The sequence below is a fragment of the Labrus bergylta genome, chromosome 5, assembly GCF_963930695.1.
Source record: "Labrus bergylta chromosome 5, fLabBer1.1, whole genome shotgun sequence".
In the NCBI taxonomy this organism is placed as follows: domain Eukaryota; kingdom Metazoa; phylum Chordata; class Actinopteri; order Labriformes; family Labridae; genus Labrus; species Labrus bergylta.
In genome coordinates, this window is record NC_089199.1 from 21478101 (window position 1) to 21494910 (window position 16810).

A 16810-nucleotide genomic window follows, 5' to 3' on the forward strand; every position below is an offset into this window, starting at 1 on the left:
AAAAGCCTCATAAATCTAAATATCACCAGTGACACCAGAAAGCTCTCACTGCTTTTGTTGGATTCTGTGTTACATAATGCACAGTGTAAGAAAATGACAGGTGTCTGGCTCCGGGAGCTCATTCTAAAGCCTTAGATGATAAATTATCTGGGTGGAGTACAACTGAATTCGAAAGATGTGCAGCTCATCTGCCACATGCATGAAAGGGGTGTGATGAGACGTGAGGAGGTTCACTGAAACTCTTTCTGGTGCACCAGCGACGATGACTAAGGATGAGCTTAAGTTCTCAATAAGAGATGATTCATGGAGTCATTTTACGGTAAATCTCCGCCGGCTTTATTAACACTTAAAGACACAAGGTGAACCATTCAACATCACACTCATACATGTTTGTAAAAAGCTGTCTTTACTAAATGTAAACACACGTCGCTGCTTAAGATAATGAGCCTGTTCTTAAAGGCATAATGACAAAATCTAACAACTGAACATTTTCTGTAATTCATTTTCAATTTACAATGTTATATTATGATATACACTCATCGACCACTTTATGAGGTACACCTTGCGGGTTGGAGGGGTTGGACCCTCTTTTGCCTTCAGAACTGCCTTAATTCTTCGTGGCATAGATTCAACAAGGTGCTGGAAAGAGATTTTGTTCCATATTGAAACGATATCATCACACAGTTGCTGCCGATTAGTCGGCTGCACATCAATGAGACGACTCTCCCGTTCCACCACATCTCAAAGGTGCTGTATTTGAATTGAGATCTGGTGACTGTGGAGGCCATTTGAGTACAGTGAACTCATTGTCATGCTCAAGAAATCACACTGATTTCTTGAGCATGATATGAGCTTTGTGACATGGCGCTGCTGGAAGTAGCCATCTGAAGATGGGTACACTGTGATCATAAAGGGTTGGACATGGTGAGCAACGATGCTCAGGTAGGCTGTGGCGTTTAAATGATGCTCAATTAGTACACAGGGACCTTGGCTGTAACAAGTGGTTATTTGAGTTACTGTTGCCTTTCTATCAGCTCGAACCAGTCTGGCCATTCTCCTCTGACCTCTGACCTCTGGCATCAACAAGAGAACTGCCGTTCACTGGATATTTTCTTTTTTTCAGACCATTCTCTGTAAACCCTTGAGATAAAGTGGCTGGTGAGTGTATAACAAACAGGGATTTTAGTGCAAAATAAAATCTTAACCCTAAACTTATAAAGCAGGTGCATGGAACCAGAGAGGAACAGACACAGTACTTATATTTAAAGACATTTGACATTTGAAAAGTTTGCATCTGGTTGCTAACATGTTACATATCAACCTTCACCCAATTTTCCTACAGTGCTTCTGTTTGTTACTTTAAGATGATGGAATGATTATATGGTTATTATATGTTAAAAAATCTCTAAGTCTTTGTGAAATGAAAAAGGATGCTGCTTAGCCTTCGGAGCGTTTCCATCCCCGTGGATGTGCTGAGGACTTGCAGGTGAGTTTTGGCAGAGGAGGACTTTCAGAGATAGGTTTGGGCTGCAGAGTTAATCCACTATTTGAATTGACTTTTGTGCCGCTGTGGTAATGTCGTTCACAAATGAGGCCTTAGTCATCCCTTGCTGCAGGATCAATAGAAAAACATAAATCAGTTTTCTATCTCAGAAATAATGATGCACAAACACAAAGTGACACATCAGCAAACACATGAACAAAGCTCCACTGTTAACACAGACATTTCTTGATTTAAAAAAATAAAATAAGTGGAAGTAAAGCAACAACAACTGAGGTTGAGAAATGAAGAGAACGCAACAGTGCCAAAATCTGCAGTACCTGGAGCGGTCACTCGAGGCTGGCTCCGAAGTGAGTCAATCCCCATCATGCCTCACATAAATATGGCAAATGTAACAACAGACTTATAATGTTTACAGCTGGTACCAAAAAAAAAAGAGAGACCATTTTGTTCTTTTTTAGCTTTCATGAACTGTATAAATTTGTAAAATGGATTGAGAGATTAAGGCGAATGCTAGGTGTTACTCTTGCTATTTCACTCACTGAACTTGACCTCTCGGCTGTGTTTGTATTGTCGGTGCCTTTTAAGGACTTTTCATGCAAATATTAGACAGATTATATAAGTGGTTTACAATTTACCAACAGATCCGAGACATATGCTTCTTCAGTGAGTTTAATTCAAGTATGAGTGTATTTGGATGTTAGCATTTAGCATTGATTTATGAATGGTTCCCAGGGCGTAGGAGTCAGGATTGTTTGTATAAATAACCTTGGTAATACAAAGAGCAGTCCTTTAAAGTGACCCAGTACATTGCTTTTTAGTCTTAAGATATCCAGTCATCTACAACCAGAAATATAATTTTATTCTGTGGGAAACTCAATGGTTGAGTAGTTCATTCGCCAGTTTAAGAATTAGCCATGGGCATCATCTGTATTACTTTGATATCTTGATAGCTTTACCTCTCCCCTCTTAGCCAAAGGATTGATTTCTACTATGATTAAACAATCTGATCAAACTCTGCTTACAGGGTGCCAAACCTAAGTCTTCAAAAAGACAGTTGTCAGACTGATGGCTGACGCCAGGATGGCTACTGGGGTTTGCACAGACTTGTCGACTAGTTGACTTTACAGCTGGTGACAAACCTGCTGTTTCTGTATGTGTAAACTCTCTGATTTCAGCAGCACATGGAATAAGTTTTGCAAATACATATTTTTGGCTGGTGGCAAAGCTTTACGTAATGGCTACGTCCATTATTTCACTGGTTAAAATGTACTCGTACACTAAGAAGCAGCATTATGCATCTTGCTAATATGCTGTCTTACAAGTGCAAACATTGCCCTGCATGTGTTCCTCTGAACCTGAGCTGCTAGATTCCAAAGCTGTATCTTTTTAGTGCCTCATTTATGTTGGCTGGGCACTTTCTGAGAACTCTGTCTAATCCCTACAACCTTTCTCCTTCAGTTTCTCACAAATACCTGAGAGAGGTGTGGACGCTTTAGCTGAGGGTAGCAAAAGGAGCGAGGACACACCCAAACCCTGACAGATCTTGGCACTCAGAGTTATGATTCATCTCACCTTCTTCAGGAAGCCTTGCAAATCTTTTTCTGACCAGAGGTTGTAGAGGAGCAGAGCTGCAGCTTTTTTAGACTTTGGAAAATATCTAAAAGGAAGGAAAGCAATAATTAAAGATCAGTTTGGACTTGTGGAAATCTAACATGTCTGCATAACACAATCCCTGGTGAGTCATAGGTATTCCCCGTGTCTTGTATTATTTTATCTAGTGCGTAGGCAGATACACTCTCGCTCTGCTTATAAGCAGCCTTACTCGTTTTGGCTGAGTTCATTCAGTGAGTTTATCAGCTTGTGGTTTAACAGGTGCTTGCCCATCTCAGGATCCTTCATAAGCAGGTAGTTGGCGGTCCGGCAGGCCATGGATAATGTATCGTCAGACATGTCCCCTCCCTTGGTGCCGGCGTTGATGATGCTCAGCAGCTCTGGGAGGGCTTTACGAGCTTCAGAAACAAGACAAACAAAAGCCCACGGGGCTGTTTAACATGAGCAAACACTGCAAGTGAACACTTAAAATGATCAATTTCCAACCTGCCAAATACCTAAAAGGAGACTCTAAAGATTTATTTTCTGTCATATTTAAGTATTTTAAATGTTTCATCATGTTTATAACAAGCAGGTGATGTGTTTTTAATGGAAATTCCATCCTACACCTGCGTCTTACCGAGGGTATTGTTCAGGTTTGGGTTCTTGGTCAGGTTTCCTACCAAAGCCACTGCATTCCTCTGCAGGTTGACTTTGTTTGACTTTAAAAGGGGACTGATAACTTTCAGGCCATTTAGCTTCTGTACAATGATCTGGCTCATTACACTGGAGACCTGTAAATAAAGAAAACCCCCGGTTGAGTGCATGAATTCACTGTAATAATACAATTTAAAATATTCTTCTTTTGTTTTCTTTTTCTTTTCTTACAATGCCCTCCTGAGTGGTGAGGTTCTGCATCGCTCCACAGCAGGCTTCTTGGGTTTCTTCTTGCTGGCTGGTGGCGAGCAAAGACAGGTAACTCTTCAGGGTTTGGGAGTGAATCAGCCAACCCGCTCCGTTCGGCTGTGGCTCCTCAACGACTGGGAAGTCAAAGTGGCGCTAGAACAGCAAGGAGACAGATCATCCTCAGCACAAACGGAAATGTTTTTTTTACTTTAAAAAAAACAACTAAATTTTAAAGATTGTGAGGAAAAAAATGTGTAAATCAAAATGTTTTTTTTTTTTTTTCAAACGTTGTCCCTATGCATGAAGCAAAGAAGCAACACTTTGAACACTTGTGTTTATCTTGCCTACAGACTCCATACAAAGGAAAAAGGAAAAAGGTATCACCTTCAGAAATCAGGGCACAGAGCTTTACAGGCCAGCTTAATGCCATTCAAAAGTTTTAATGTAATCATTATTGCCATAATGTTTATACAATTACAGTATAAGCCACACTGAGGAATAGGATTAATGGCAGTATGCATTCTGACAGGTACTGTCTAGACAAACTGACAGGTACTATCAACAGGTACTCCTGATTCACCGTCATAACCAGAAGTATCCCCTGGGCATCAGTATGTTTGTTGATCTCTGTTATCGTCTCACCTCTTGTTCTGGTGATTTGCTCGGCGGACTGAAGCAGCCGATGGGGCCGCTGTCACCCGTTGACTGGCTCCTGTTCACATTTTTGGCCAAAGCTGTGATCCTGCTGAAAAGAGCCGGAGCCTCGTCCTCCAGCTGGAACGTCAGGTTGTGCAGGATGCACACGCAGTTTTCTACAGACTGTTTCGAAAAGGTAACACACAACACAAGGGCGATTGTTATACTCTGTGTGTGTACGCGTGTTGAACCTTGATTTCACACAGAAAAGGCAACACCTCAATTTAGTTGTCGAGCACTTTCCCACACACTATTGTTTTGCTTTGTGACATATTTAATCGGATTGTCAGACGGTGCAGGATCGGTTATTACTTTGCACCATCCCTGTAAATTAAATTGGTAGCTGAAAACAAAATATTTCTCAGTCTATTGTGAATGGAGATACTTTGCCTTTAATTAAGCTGCAACACTGAAATCGCTAACATCAAAGGGATTTGAGGCTGAGAAATTAAGACAACATTTGACTGCCTTTCCTGCATTAAAACACTTTGAAGAAGCTCTGGTATAAAAAAAAACAATCTCATAAATGTGTGTCACATTTTGCAAAAATTACTTTGTTATATTTATTTTAGTGATCAGGTTTAAACAAACTTCTCTGGCTTAGTTGAATTAAAAATGGTTTGGGACTTACATTTTAACTCAATCAGAAGAAACTGATAGTGACAGAAATAAGACGTGTGCAGACGAGAGCTTTTTAGTTTTCTAAAGGAAGTTTTGCAGAAGAATACAGAGCACAACCGCAGTATGACTCAGCGATGTGTTTCTTGCAGTAGAATTATTTCTTTCTGCAAATGACAATGATCATCTAAATACGGCTCATGCAGCTTAACTTTAAACTGCGGCTCCTCACTGCATAGTCAGTCGATTTATCTCAAAAAGAGCTGAATGCAGACACAATTACAATAGTTACAATTACCTTATTCAACATGTGTCCAAAGTAAATCTTCATGCATTTATGAAACATACTTATTTCAGGTTTAAGGGTAAAGTGTGAAGCAGTCTTGGTGAAATGGTTAATATGCTTGGCCTTTTTTTACCTTTGCCTTTCTTTGTGTGTGTTTATGAGCTCAGACTTTCCTACTAAACACTTGTAGGATATTCCAATTTCTAATATCCATTTTTGGTAATGTCAAACATAATTTAGGGACAAATTTCAAGTGAAAGAAGGAGAGAGAGTAACAGAGACAGAGCGATAGAGGAGACACAGTTGACCTTGCTGAATAAATCAACCCTTACCTTATCATCTGGCCTTCCTGCGTCCACACAGTCTCCTACATAACTGACCAAAGAGTCGACCAAACCTCGACATTTTCTCATCGCCTGTCGGTTGTTTTGCTTTGCACTGCTGATGTTTCTGTGCAAAATAAAGATGTTTTACATTCTAGTTTAGAGAAAACAGACATTCACATTAATGTAGGAGGTAAAAGAGAAGAGGTATGAGGTGTCTTTTTATGAACACACAGATTGTATTCACAAATACGTTTTTGCAAATATATATGTAGGCATTACTCAGGAAGAGATTGACACCGTTTGACCCAATCATGTCAGAGTTAATAAGAAAGGATTTAATAGAAAGTTTGACTGATAGGATTCCACATGGCGTTGAAAGCAAACAACAGTAATCTCGTATAAGCTCAAGGAAGTGAATAAAATACAGCAACAGTGGAGTCAACCAGTAACAACACCTCCCAGAGTGAATCAGGAAGTCAGTTCAATCTTTTTCATCTCTCCCATGTGAATGGCTCACACAGAATTCATGATAACAACGGAATAAGTAGCAACACCCTTTGGACGATCGATGGTCGTGTGACGCACATCGATTTCAAAGGAGGGTTATAAAAAAAAAACCTCCAGACGCTTCTGCCTGACAATCTCGTATTTTTTTTGTTTTTTTAAGCAGCAACTGAAGAAGCAAAAACCTCTGCACACAATACTTTGGCTTCATCTTTGTGCAACAAGAAAAGTTATTTCTATCATCCCGGGAAAGATTGAGCAACACCTGTATGTGAAAGTTTGCACAGCTGCATAAAAAACCCTGCAGTGCAGTTTAACAGCACAGCCAAGTCCAGCCTTCTAAAATGAAAATATCTATCTAGAAGTATTAACATTAATGTTTGTTTTTACGGAATTATTTAATGCAGAGTTTCTGAATCAAACTACATTTACATCTCATTTAATGTAAGGTCTTATTTAATCAAAGTAAAACACTACAAATATTTGTTCAATGGGTGAGCAAATAAATCAATGTTTTAGCTCATCAATTAGCATATGCTACATATACAATATATATCCACTTTATTGAAGAAGTATTTGAAAAAAATCTGTGTTTCCCTTTACTTTGAAACCAAGAACATCATGCTCATTACAACCCTACCCACCTAGATATCAACAGTTTGAAGGGTTTGGATGTTTGACAGAGTGTACTTCTATTATTATTACTAAGCAAGTTATTTAAAGTGACAGTGTTTTGAGCACATTTAAGTCTTCCCTGCCTCTTGTTCACTTCTATAATGACTGATTCAACATGTTGATGATGCAGAGCAAGCAATTATTTACATGGTTTGTTTCAGTCTTGGCTTATCATGAATCTATCATCATGCATATAATCATAATCTACAATTCATTTAGCAGACACTTTTATCCAAAGTGACGTACATCAGAGAGTAAGAACAACACAAGCCAGTTTAGGAGGAAACAACGTCAGTAAGTGCTAAAGAAATGCTTTAAGTTTGCACCGGTGCTGACAGGCAAACGCAGAGGCAAAGCATATTAAAAAATGTCATCATCAACAACAACATGAACAGCTTCTCATGAGAATTCTTATCAGCATCGACAACATCCTAAATATCATTGTCATCATCTTCATCATCATTATCATTATCAGTGACATGGATATCATTAAGTGCGTAAGTGTTCCTGAAAGAGGTAAGTCTTCAGCTTTGTCTCAAAGGCTGAAAGGGACTCTGCAGATTGAATATAGGTTGGTACAATACATATACCACGTATTTGTGTATATGCATATAAACATCGCACAAAAAGTAAGGAAATGTGTGTTTGGTAGATTATTTCTTTGTTGTAACAATGCTTTTTGGCAATAAATCTTTATTTCTCTTTTAAATGGTGCCACATTTGTAAGGAACATGCATTCTTGGGATGAGCAGCAGAGCTGAGTATGTGGGTCGCACCCATGAAAAACTTGCCAAATCTTCTCTGCCAACAAAGAAATAATCGACCAAACACAAATTTCATTACTTTTTGTCGGATGTTTATGTATCAACCATATGTACAAATTAATTGGACCTTTGCAGGGAAACATTTAAAAGGCATACAAAGTTTAAGCTTTGTCATGAGCCACACAAGGGAAACATGATCAGCATACGAAAGCCAAAGCAAAGTCACGTCTGTGACACAAGACGCTGTGTGGAGTTTCTTGCTTACCTTAGACATGCGGTGGCGTGATAGAAGACCTCGGGGTCACTGTTGGACTGGTCAGGACCTGTGGTGTAAGGCAGGATCACGCGCTCCATCAAAACCGGTAGAGCGCTCTTCAGCAGGTCTGGCTTCAGGCTGTCCACGGAGGACAGATTCCACAGGAGACCTGGAACGAGTAAACATTAGCTCTTTAAGCAGAAGGTCAAACAAACACTTACTTATTGCTTGAGTCAAAAATATTTAACAGTTATATTGTTTGAATAGATTCAACATTCACTTGAGGCTGATGGCAGGACGAGAACAACATTTTCTGGATACAGTTCAAATGCAATCATATTTTAACCACAGAACATATGTATCCAAATCAACATTTGGATACACGTTACTGCAAGCACAGAAGCAAGTCGATTTTGGCAACGTGATTTAAGCTCTATTAACACTTTGTGGTACGACGAAACTCAAGAAGAGGCTTAATGATTCACAGCAGTAGTCAAACAGGGTTCTAGTATCTCCTCTCTCCTGCCTCTGTCTGCTTTGTTTGCACTAAAAGATGTTTGTATGTGAATGCATGCTCAGTCGCATATTTCAGAGTTTACTCATACCTGTCAGCTGTTTCTGTATCTCCACAGAGTCGGTCTCTCTGAGCAGAGCCACGGCCTCGGTGATACCGCCGCAGCGATGCATCTCCTCCTTGTTAGTGTTGCTTTTAAAGGACAGGTTTCGCAGAGCAGCAGAGGCCGTCTGGTTCACTTGAACACTGGGACTGCGTAGAAGACCCACCAGAGGAGGGATCCCACTCAGCTTTAACACCTGCAAAACAAGAGGGTGTCATGAGTTAACACAGCTGAGGGAATCATTTTCAAACAGTCAAATTAATATCAAATCAATCACACAAAGGTACAGTTATACTTTACTTTGGGAAAATAGCACCAAAAACACATGTCAGAGGCAAAGCTGCTAAATAAACTAAGAAATGTCAACCATGCAGACTCTCTAAGAGAGATTACATTAAACATTAGCAGCTGCATTTTAAAGATACATTTCTTGAAATTATAACCATGTTTTTGATGATAAAAATAGCCCTGCATTTTTCAGCAGTAGCCTTTTTATGTGTTACTCTCCTGTTGTTACCTCTGTATGTAGTAGTTTTCAGTTCAGATTTTCAATGCATACACAAGTGACTCATGGGAAGTCTAACAAGGCCGTATTAAAGCTAAATGCTAATGCAAACTGGACATTTTCTATTGTTACAGGCTCAAGTTGAAGCATTAACCTGGGGAAACAGAGCAGCTTTTATCATCCAATCACATAACTTTGTTTGGGCTGTGCTGTTAACATACACCAGCTGCTCTGTTATGTATTTCACAAAATAAAACTTGGTTAAGCACAAACACTTGAGAAAAAAAGGGCGAAATACCTCAAATTCTGTAAGATCCCTCCCTAACAGCATAATTGTAAAATGCCACAGAGGAGTGAGAGGCAGTAATGTGGGAGGCGTGTCGTTGTGGTTTTGGTGGAGTTTGACCTCAGTTGAACTGAGCCTGCAGTTTTACTACGAGATTCTCTCTGCTGTTTGAGCGAGTGTGGACGACGCCCTTTAGTAGTTGTTATCACATTATTTATCTACAATTCTACAATTCTACAATTCACTTAGCAGACGCTTTTATCCAAAGCGACGTACATCAGAGAGTAAGTACAACACAAGCAAGAATCTAGAAAAGAAAGGGAACAATGTCAGTAAGAGCAAACGATCTAGCTTTTTCAGATTGAATGGAGTTTGGAAGTTCATTCCACCACCGGGAGAAGAGTCTAGACAGCGTCTGAGGACCCTGTTGTGAAGGTTGGATCAGACGCCTTTCATTGGCAGAGCGTAGTGGGCGGGAGGGAGTGTAGACCTGGATGAGAAAGTTAAAGTAAGGAGGAGCCGTTTTTGTCGCTGTTTTGTACGCGAGCAGCAGAGTTTTAAATTTGATGCGAGCAGTAACTGGGAGCCCGTGTAAGGAGATGAACAGCGGAGTGACATGTGCTCTTTTAGGAAGGTTGAAGACCAGTCGTGCTGCTGCATTTTGTATAATTTGCAGAGGTTTGATAGTGCATGTAGGAAGACCTGCCAGTAGAGAGTTGCAATAATCGATGCGTGATATCACAAGAGCCTGTACCAGGAGCTGAGTAGCATGTTCTGACAGGTAAGGTCTGATCTTCCTGATGTTGTACAGGGAAAATCGACATGACCGGGCAATCGAGGCTACTTGAACCTTAAAACTTAGCTGGTCATCAATCATGACACCTAGGTTCCGGGGAAACTTTGTGGGCATGAGCTTGGTTGTTCCAAGCTGGATATTGATCTGTGGTTGCATAGAAGGACTGGCTGGGATGACAAGGAGCTCAGTCTTTGAAAGGTTGAGTTGAAGGTTCATTCATCCATTTAGAGATATCAGCAAGGCATGATGAGATTCTTGCAGAGACTGTAACATCGTCTGGCGGGAATGACAGGAAGAGCTGGGTATCGTCTGCATAGCAGTGGTATGAGAAGCCATGAGAGCAGATTATTGAACCAAGTGAGCTTGTGTATATTGAGAAGAGAAGGGGACCAAGCACTGACCCTTGAGGATAAGCTGTGCGCTTTGGACACTTCTCCCTTCCACGACACTCTAAAGGATTGCCCAGAGAGGTAGGACACGAACCAGCAGAGGGCAGATCCTGAGATCATCTTCAGCAAAGGTGACTCTTTATCAGCCTTATATGTGTTGTTAAGCTTTGCATATTACAAAGTCCTCAACAGGCCCTAATAAATTGTGTTTAAAGCCTCTTATGAAGCGTAATAGTTCATTTATGATGTTTGTTTCTGCTTATCAGACGTGCTAATGCAAACATTATCAACAGCTGTGAACTGCACATTCTGAGGCTATAAGCCATAGTTCTTCTTTTAATGCTTGGCACATTAGCTGCTCTCACATACACAGAGTCTAAAGTATGAAATATGCCTTTTTAAGATAGGACGGCTGAAGAGAGACAGTTCATGTTGGGAGGAGAGAGTGGGAGGGATGACATGCAGCAAAGGGCAGAGGTGGGATCCAAACCTTCAGCCACTGCAACGAGGATTAAAGCCTCCGTATATGGGGCATGGGACATAACCGCTAGGCTATCTAGCGCCCCATTTTGGCAGCTTTTTTAACAGACGTGTGTAAAAAACTGGAAAAAATACAAATTTAATGTCATATGTCCTCTTTGAGTTGTTTATATCATTTACCAATATCAAGTTTTCTCTCAGAAATATGCACCAATGAAGTACAGTATCAACTAACAATTCATTTTTTCCAAATTGTAGTAGTGTTTTTTGTTTTGCTGCATGCTCCTCAGTTGAGGTAGTTGCTAAATAACAGCTCAACTGGACTCGTACAGTTTGTTATCTTGTTCCCTCAGAAAGGATTAAAAACACATTCTTTCTGGTCCCCATAACAAGTCAAACCAACCTTGGTCAGTGTGACCTAATTCGAAAAATATCTCACTTCAGGGTGAAAATTTTAATTCAGCACACATGGCACACATGGATATCAGCAGACACGGTGAGAGTAGGTAATGACTCAAATTTGGCAGGAAAATACATCCGATATTTTCCTTCAACTTTTCTTACCTGCTATTTGTCAAACTCCCCTCACCACTAACTCTCAGGTTACACCCAGATGGAAATTATGATCAGTCTAACTTGATAAGATAACAAAGCACCACACCTCGTCTTTGGCCTTGTCATCAATAAAAGTATTGTGCTGTATGAAGGATGCGCCGCAGTGCTGATACGTCTCATCATTGTTGGACAGATACTCCACAGCCTCCTTTATGGTGATGTCTGCAGCGCCACTGTTTCCAGTTGACCTGCAAGATGAACAGTAACACAAAGAAATGGTTTGTTGGTTCAAATATTATTCACATGATCTATAAAATTGATTCATGTCAGTGAAAGAAAAACTCACCCAGAATCTATTTGAGTCTTGGTCGCACTCTCGGTAACCGGAGACTTTGGAAAAGTTTTCAAAGTTTCAACTTTGCTGTTCACAAACTGAGTGTTTGTTTTGGTCAGACCTGTGCCGTTCACAGCGGTGAAAACAGGCTGCAGGTGAGTGGGAGACTGAATCTGAGCCTGGCTTTGAGACTGAATCTGAACCTGGCTATGAGTCTGAAACCGAGGCTGGCTATAAGTCTGAAACTGAGGCTGGCTATGAGTCTGCATCTGAGCCTGGCTATGAGACTGAATCTGAGCCTGGCTATGAGACTGAATCTGAGCCTGGCTATGAGTCTGCATCTGAGCCTGGCTATGAGTCTGCATCTGAGCCTGGCTATGAGTCTGCATCTGAGCCTGGCTATGAGTCTGCATCTGAGCCTGGCTATGAGACTGAATCTGAGCCTGGCTATGAGTCTGCATCTGAGCCTGGCTATGAGACTGAATCTGAGGCTGGTAATGGGTCTGAATCTGAGCCTGGCTATGAGACTGAATCTGAGGCTGAGACTGAAACTGACTTATGGGCCTTTCGATCCTCCTGGTGCTCATGTTTGAGAGGAGTATCTGTGAAGCCCCAGAGCGTTTTGGCATAGAGCGCTGCCAGGCCAGATCTGGCTCACTGCGACTGGTTGTATTTTTCCCAACTGCCACGGAGCCGCCTGCACCTAAGCTCTCATAGTGATAGTTAGAAGCTGCAGCGTTCTTCTTCAAAGTGGATCTTGTTTGGTTGTTGACGACCTGACGGCTGATGTTCTTCTCCAGAGTGAGCTGCAGAGCCAAAGAATACATATGTTTGTGATGAATGCCCTTTCTTTACAAGGCTTATTTCAACAGCAAATATGTGAGGCGACAGAGTGATCGACACTGAGCTGTCAAATCAAATTGAGAAAGATCGTTTTTGGTGTTCAGTAAAGCAGCTTGTTTATATGAAACTCTGGTAACCTCTGTGGGAATGTCTCGAAAACACATTTTAGTTTGACAAGAGGAAATAACTGGAATGATGTGGAAACAGGTATTTGAGGAGGAATTGGGCGAAAAGTCAACTGAGGACAACATTCTCAAGCCATTGAGTCATACTATTGGTAAGAGGGCCTCATCATATGTAATATACGTAAAGAAATTATCTGTTTATAATACTGCAACAATCAGGATTAGATTTTGGGAAAAATAACACTGTGATTAACTAGAAGCCAGCCCGTACAAGGGTTGAAGGCAGGATAACAAAAAAATCTGAGGTCTGTTTAAAAGACTCACTGTTAAAAATACACATTTAATCCAAGAAAAGTTAGTGTCATGACCCTTAGATTGCTGATTTGATCCATCCATAATGCAGTTAATGAACAGCAGACAAGGTAGAGGAGACCATTAAAAGTAGAGCCCAACCGGTTAATCAGCCAGCCAATAATATCGGCCGATATAAATTTATCCAGTCACTATCGGTATCAGCTAATTTTATAGCAGATATGCGCCGATATTACAAAATGTATTCCCCAGTCAAAAAGCATTTCATTTGAGTTTCATTGTATTGAACTAGCAGTTCTCCAGAGTCAAGCAGTGAGAGAGAATAAAACCTGAATGTGGCAGTAATGCTACACTGCAGTACTCGAATACTTCTGACTTAATACTTCTGCTGTCTGCCACTTTTTGCATCGTTTTTATATTTCTTAATTACCTATTTTTATTTTAAGGGTGTTTATATGCTCTATTTTGTTCCCATTTCTATTATAGATTTCTATATTTGGTAAAAGAGCAACTGTATCCCTAAATCGGATTCTGTAAAACTGTTAAAAAAAACAATTCCCTCTATGCAACCTCTCCCTCGTAGAAATGTGATCATTCATATATTTTTAGACACTTTTATTAGATATTTTTTTCTTCTAATGCGATAATAATTAGTCAGCAGACTGAATAGTCAACTCATTTGTTAGAGGAAAACTGAATTTGTGTTCTGTCTTTAGTGTTGTTGTGATTTATGGTGTAAAGACCCGGAGGGACCAGCGTAGGAAATTAGCTTTTGAAACACTGTAGGTTTGACATTTGTTCATCAGCACATTTTTGTCCCTACACAGAAAAACACATATTGGTAAAAAAGCTAATTCCAAGGTATTAACTTAAAAAAATAACAACTAAATCAGCCAAATAAAACTATTTGCGTCATTTGTTCAGAGCAGAAGAAAGAAAAACTCCTCCCCATGTTGCTTCAAGGCCACAAATATGAGACACAGACCTCGGTGGTTACTAAAGCCCTCCTGCAGACCAACATTTATTCTCCATGACAACACTGAAGATAACAACAATACCGGGAACAAGAGTCAGACAAAAATACAGAAAAGCTCCATAACTTACAGCTTTAGAAAATCCATTCCCAAAGAAGACACCTCCATTAGCTGCACTCGTCCTGGAGCCATCCACAAACACAGTCTCACACGCAGGGCCTGAGGAGAAATGTTTATCAGCTGTTATCATATGTACTATATTATATCAGTTATATTATACACCTGACATCAGTTATATTATGAGATAAAGATAAAGATAAACTTTATTGATCCCCCGTGGGGGAAATTTGTGCATTACAGCAGCTCCAGAAAACAGGGGGCGGGAACATAATTATTCAAAATAAAAATAGAAGTTAAAATCAAATCAAACATATTTACATCAGTTAAATAAAAAAAATACAATAATGTAAAATTACACAGTAACTAGACAGGAAAGGGTTATTGTTCTTAAAAAAACACACACAGTGTGTAGCATGAGGTGGTGATGCTGTTAAAGAGTCTGATTAAACAGTCTGACGGCAGATGGGATGAACGACCTGCGGTAGCGCTCTGTCTTGCAGGGTGGGTGTCTGAGTCTGCTGAGTCATACAGGGGGTGAGAGGGGTTGTCCATGATGATCAGCATACCTGACATCAGTTATATTATATTCCTGACATCAGTTATATTATATACCTCACATCAGTTAGCTCGAGTTTTCATGTAACTTAAAGAGGAATTTAAGTCCAAAAAGAACGGGGAAAACGCACACAAATACACAACGACCTACTTTATATCTGTAGAAATAAGAGCACTATAACTGGCTATAATGGAGAAAGAGCAAATCATAATTTAATATTTCACGAGCATTTTTCAATGTTAACTTGTCTAAACAGAACCATATTACATTTTAAAATCATACTTCTCCTCTGGTGGAGACGGTGGAAACAACTATTCTTAGTTTGTTTTTTTAAATTTTTTATCTTGATGATTTAAAATAAAATATGAAAAAGTGAACAATATTCAGGAGTATCTTCTAAAAAAAATAATATAAGGCCATCTTAAATCATTAATTGTCACAAATAAGTGAATAGCTTGAAGTATCCAAGTTCATGACGCACCAAATACATTTGATCTCCAAACAACAAAGTCTGAAAGGAAGTCTGAGGCCTTCTTCACAGGTAACAAACTTAGCCCACTCACTTCATCTTTAAGGTCAAAGAAGTCAAATCCACGCACATTTATTCTTCAAAATACTGAAAGTGTGTAGTTATAAAGACTTCCACAGGATTAAAAACCTGACCTCAGTGTCATGTCAAGGAATTGAAATATAATGCAGTTTGTAATTTAGCATTTATTAGTATTTTCTGACACTTTCATTAACAGGAAAAAATTGTTCAAAAGAAATATTCTGAAAGGGGCGCTGGTGGCGCAGCGGTTAGTGTGCATGCCCCATGTAGCCTATGTATTCCTTCAAGCGGGCGGCCCAGGTTCAAATCCGACCTGTGGCTCCTTTCCCGCATGCCATTCTCAATTCTCTCTCTCTCCCTGAATTCCCACTATATCCACTGTCCTATCTCTCCAAGTAAGACACAAAATGCCCAAACATAAATATATTAAAGTCCTAAAAAACAATTAAAGCAAACACTACAAGTGAAATCTGAATATTGTGTCTCCACTTTCAATAAGGAGTTCCAGATTACATGATTAAAAACATCCTGCGACATTACAAGCAAACTACTGAACAGATGTATTGTACATTTAGTTTCAAACATTGACGTCTGGATGTATTTGGTGTTTGTAGAACAATAGGCTTAAATAGTTGTCACAATAGGATGAACAAGTTCCTCGAACTCTCTCCCCCCCCGCCCGCCCCCTATAAATCCCGATCTGTATATACATGCAGTATAGCCTACATCTCTGTCCCTGGGGTATGAACAACAGTGCTGTCTGCTCTTACTTGTTGGAGACAAAGAAGTAGATCCCCCGCTCCTGTTGCTGGAATGTCTCGACTTGGTCCTCCGGAGAGTTTGCACTTGTTCCAGGACGCGCTGTTGTCCTGAATTGAACTGATTCACAGACGGCAGAGCCAGAGACGTGTCGTCCACATTAAGGATGGAAATGGCTGATTTCAGCGGGTCTACACTCGTCATTTTGTATTTTATTTTTTGAACTGTCCGTCGCCGATCGCCGATTCACCAGTGTCCACAGGAGGCTCAAACAGGAAGCCAGTCAGCCAGCCTTCGGTGTCGGTGAGTTCGTCTGAAGTAATAAAAGCGCACCTTGCCCTGCCCTGCCTGCTCCATTAGACCGCGCCCAGACCCACAGGCACAAACACAAAACGCCTACGATTCTAAACTGAGGGCTGGCTCATGAGCTTTCACTGTGCACTTTCTCTGACTTGTATTGACAAACGCCTTTCTTTATAATGGA

General features: G+C 40.2%; 1 protein-coding gene across 1 annotated transcript; it reads right to left on the bottom strand.

Moving 5' to 3' along the window:
- Nucleotides 1-309: 309 nt before the first annotated feature.
- LOC109981744 (plakophilin-1) lies at nucleotides 310-16657 on the bottom strand. Its single transcript, XM_065955160.1, has 13 exons — nucleotides 16338-16657; nucleotides 14472-14560; nucleotides 12100-12893; nucleotides 11860-12001; nucleotides 8731-8938; nucleotides 8135-8294; nucleotides 5933-6050; nucleotides 4643-4819; nucleotides 3983-4153; nucleotides 3735-3888; nucleotides 3327-3513; nucleotides 3077-3161; nucleotides 310-1610 (listed from the first exon to the last, which is right to left on the bottom strand). Exons 1-13 carry the CDS (start codon nucleotides 16528-16530, stop codon nucleotides 1536-1538), a joined length of 2553 nt encoding a protein of 850 aa, XP_065811232.1. The 5' UTR covers nucleotides 16531-16657; the 3' UTR covers nucleotides 310-1535.
- Between the last annotated feature and the right edge of the window lie 153 nt (nucleotides 16658-16810).

Coding starts and splice junctions, on each gene's coding strand:
- LOC109981744 (XM_065955160.1), bottom strand. CDS start 16,530: ATGACGAGTGTAGACCCGCTGAAATCAGCCATTTCCATCCTTAATGTG. Junction 14,561..16,337: donor TACTTCTTTGTCTCCAACAA/GTAAGAGCAGAC, acceptor ATTTCTCCTCAG/GCCCTGCGTGTGAGACTGTG. Junction 3,162..3,326: donor AATGAACTCAGCCAAAACGA/GTAAGGCTGCTT, acceptor CCTTCCTTTTAG/ATATTTTCCAAAGTCTAAAA.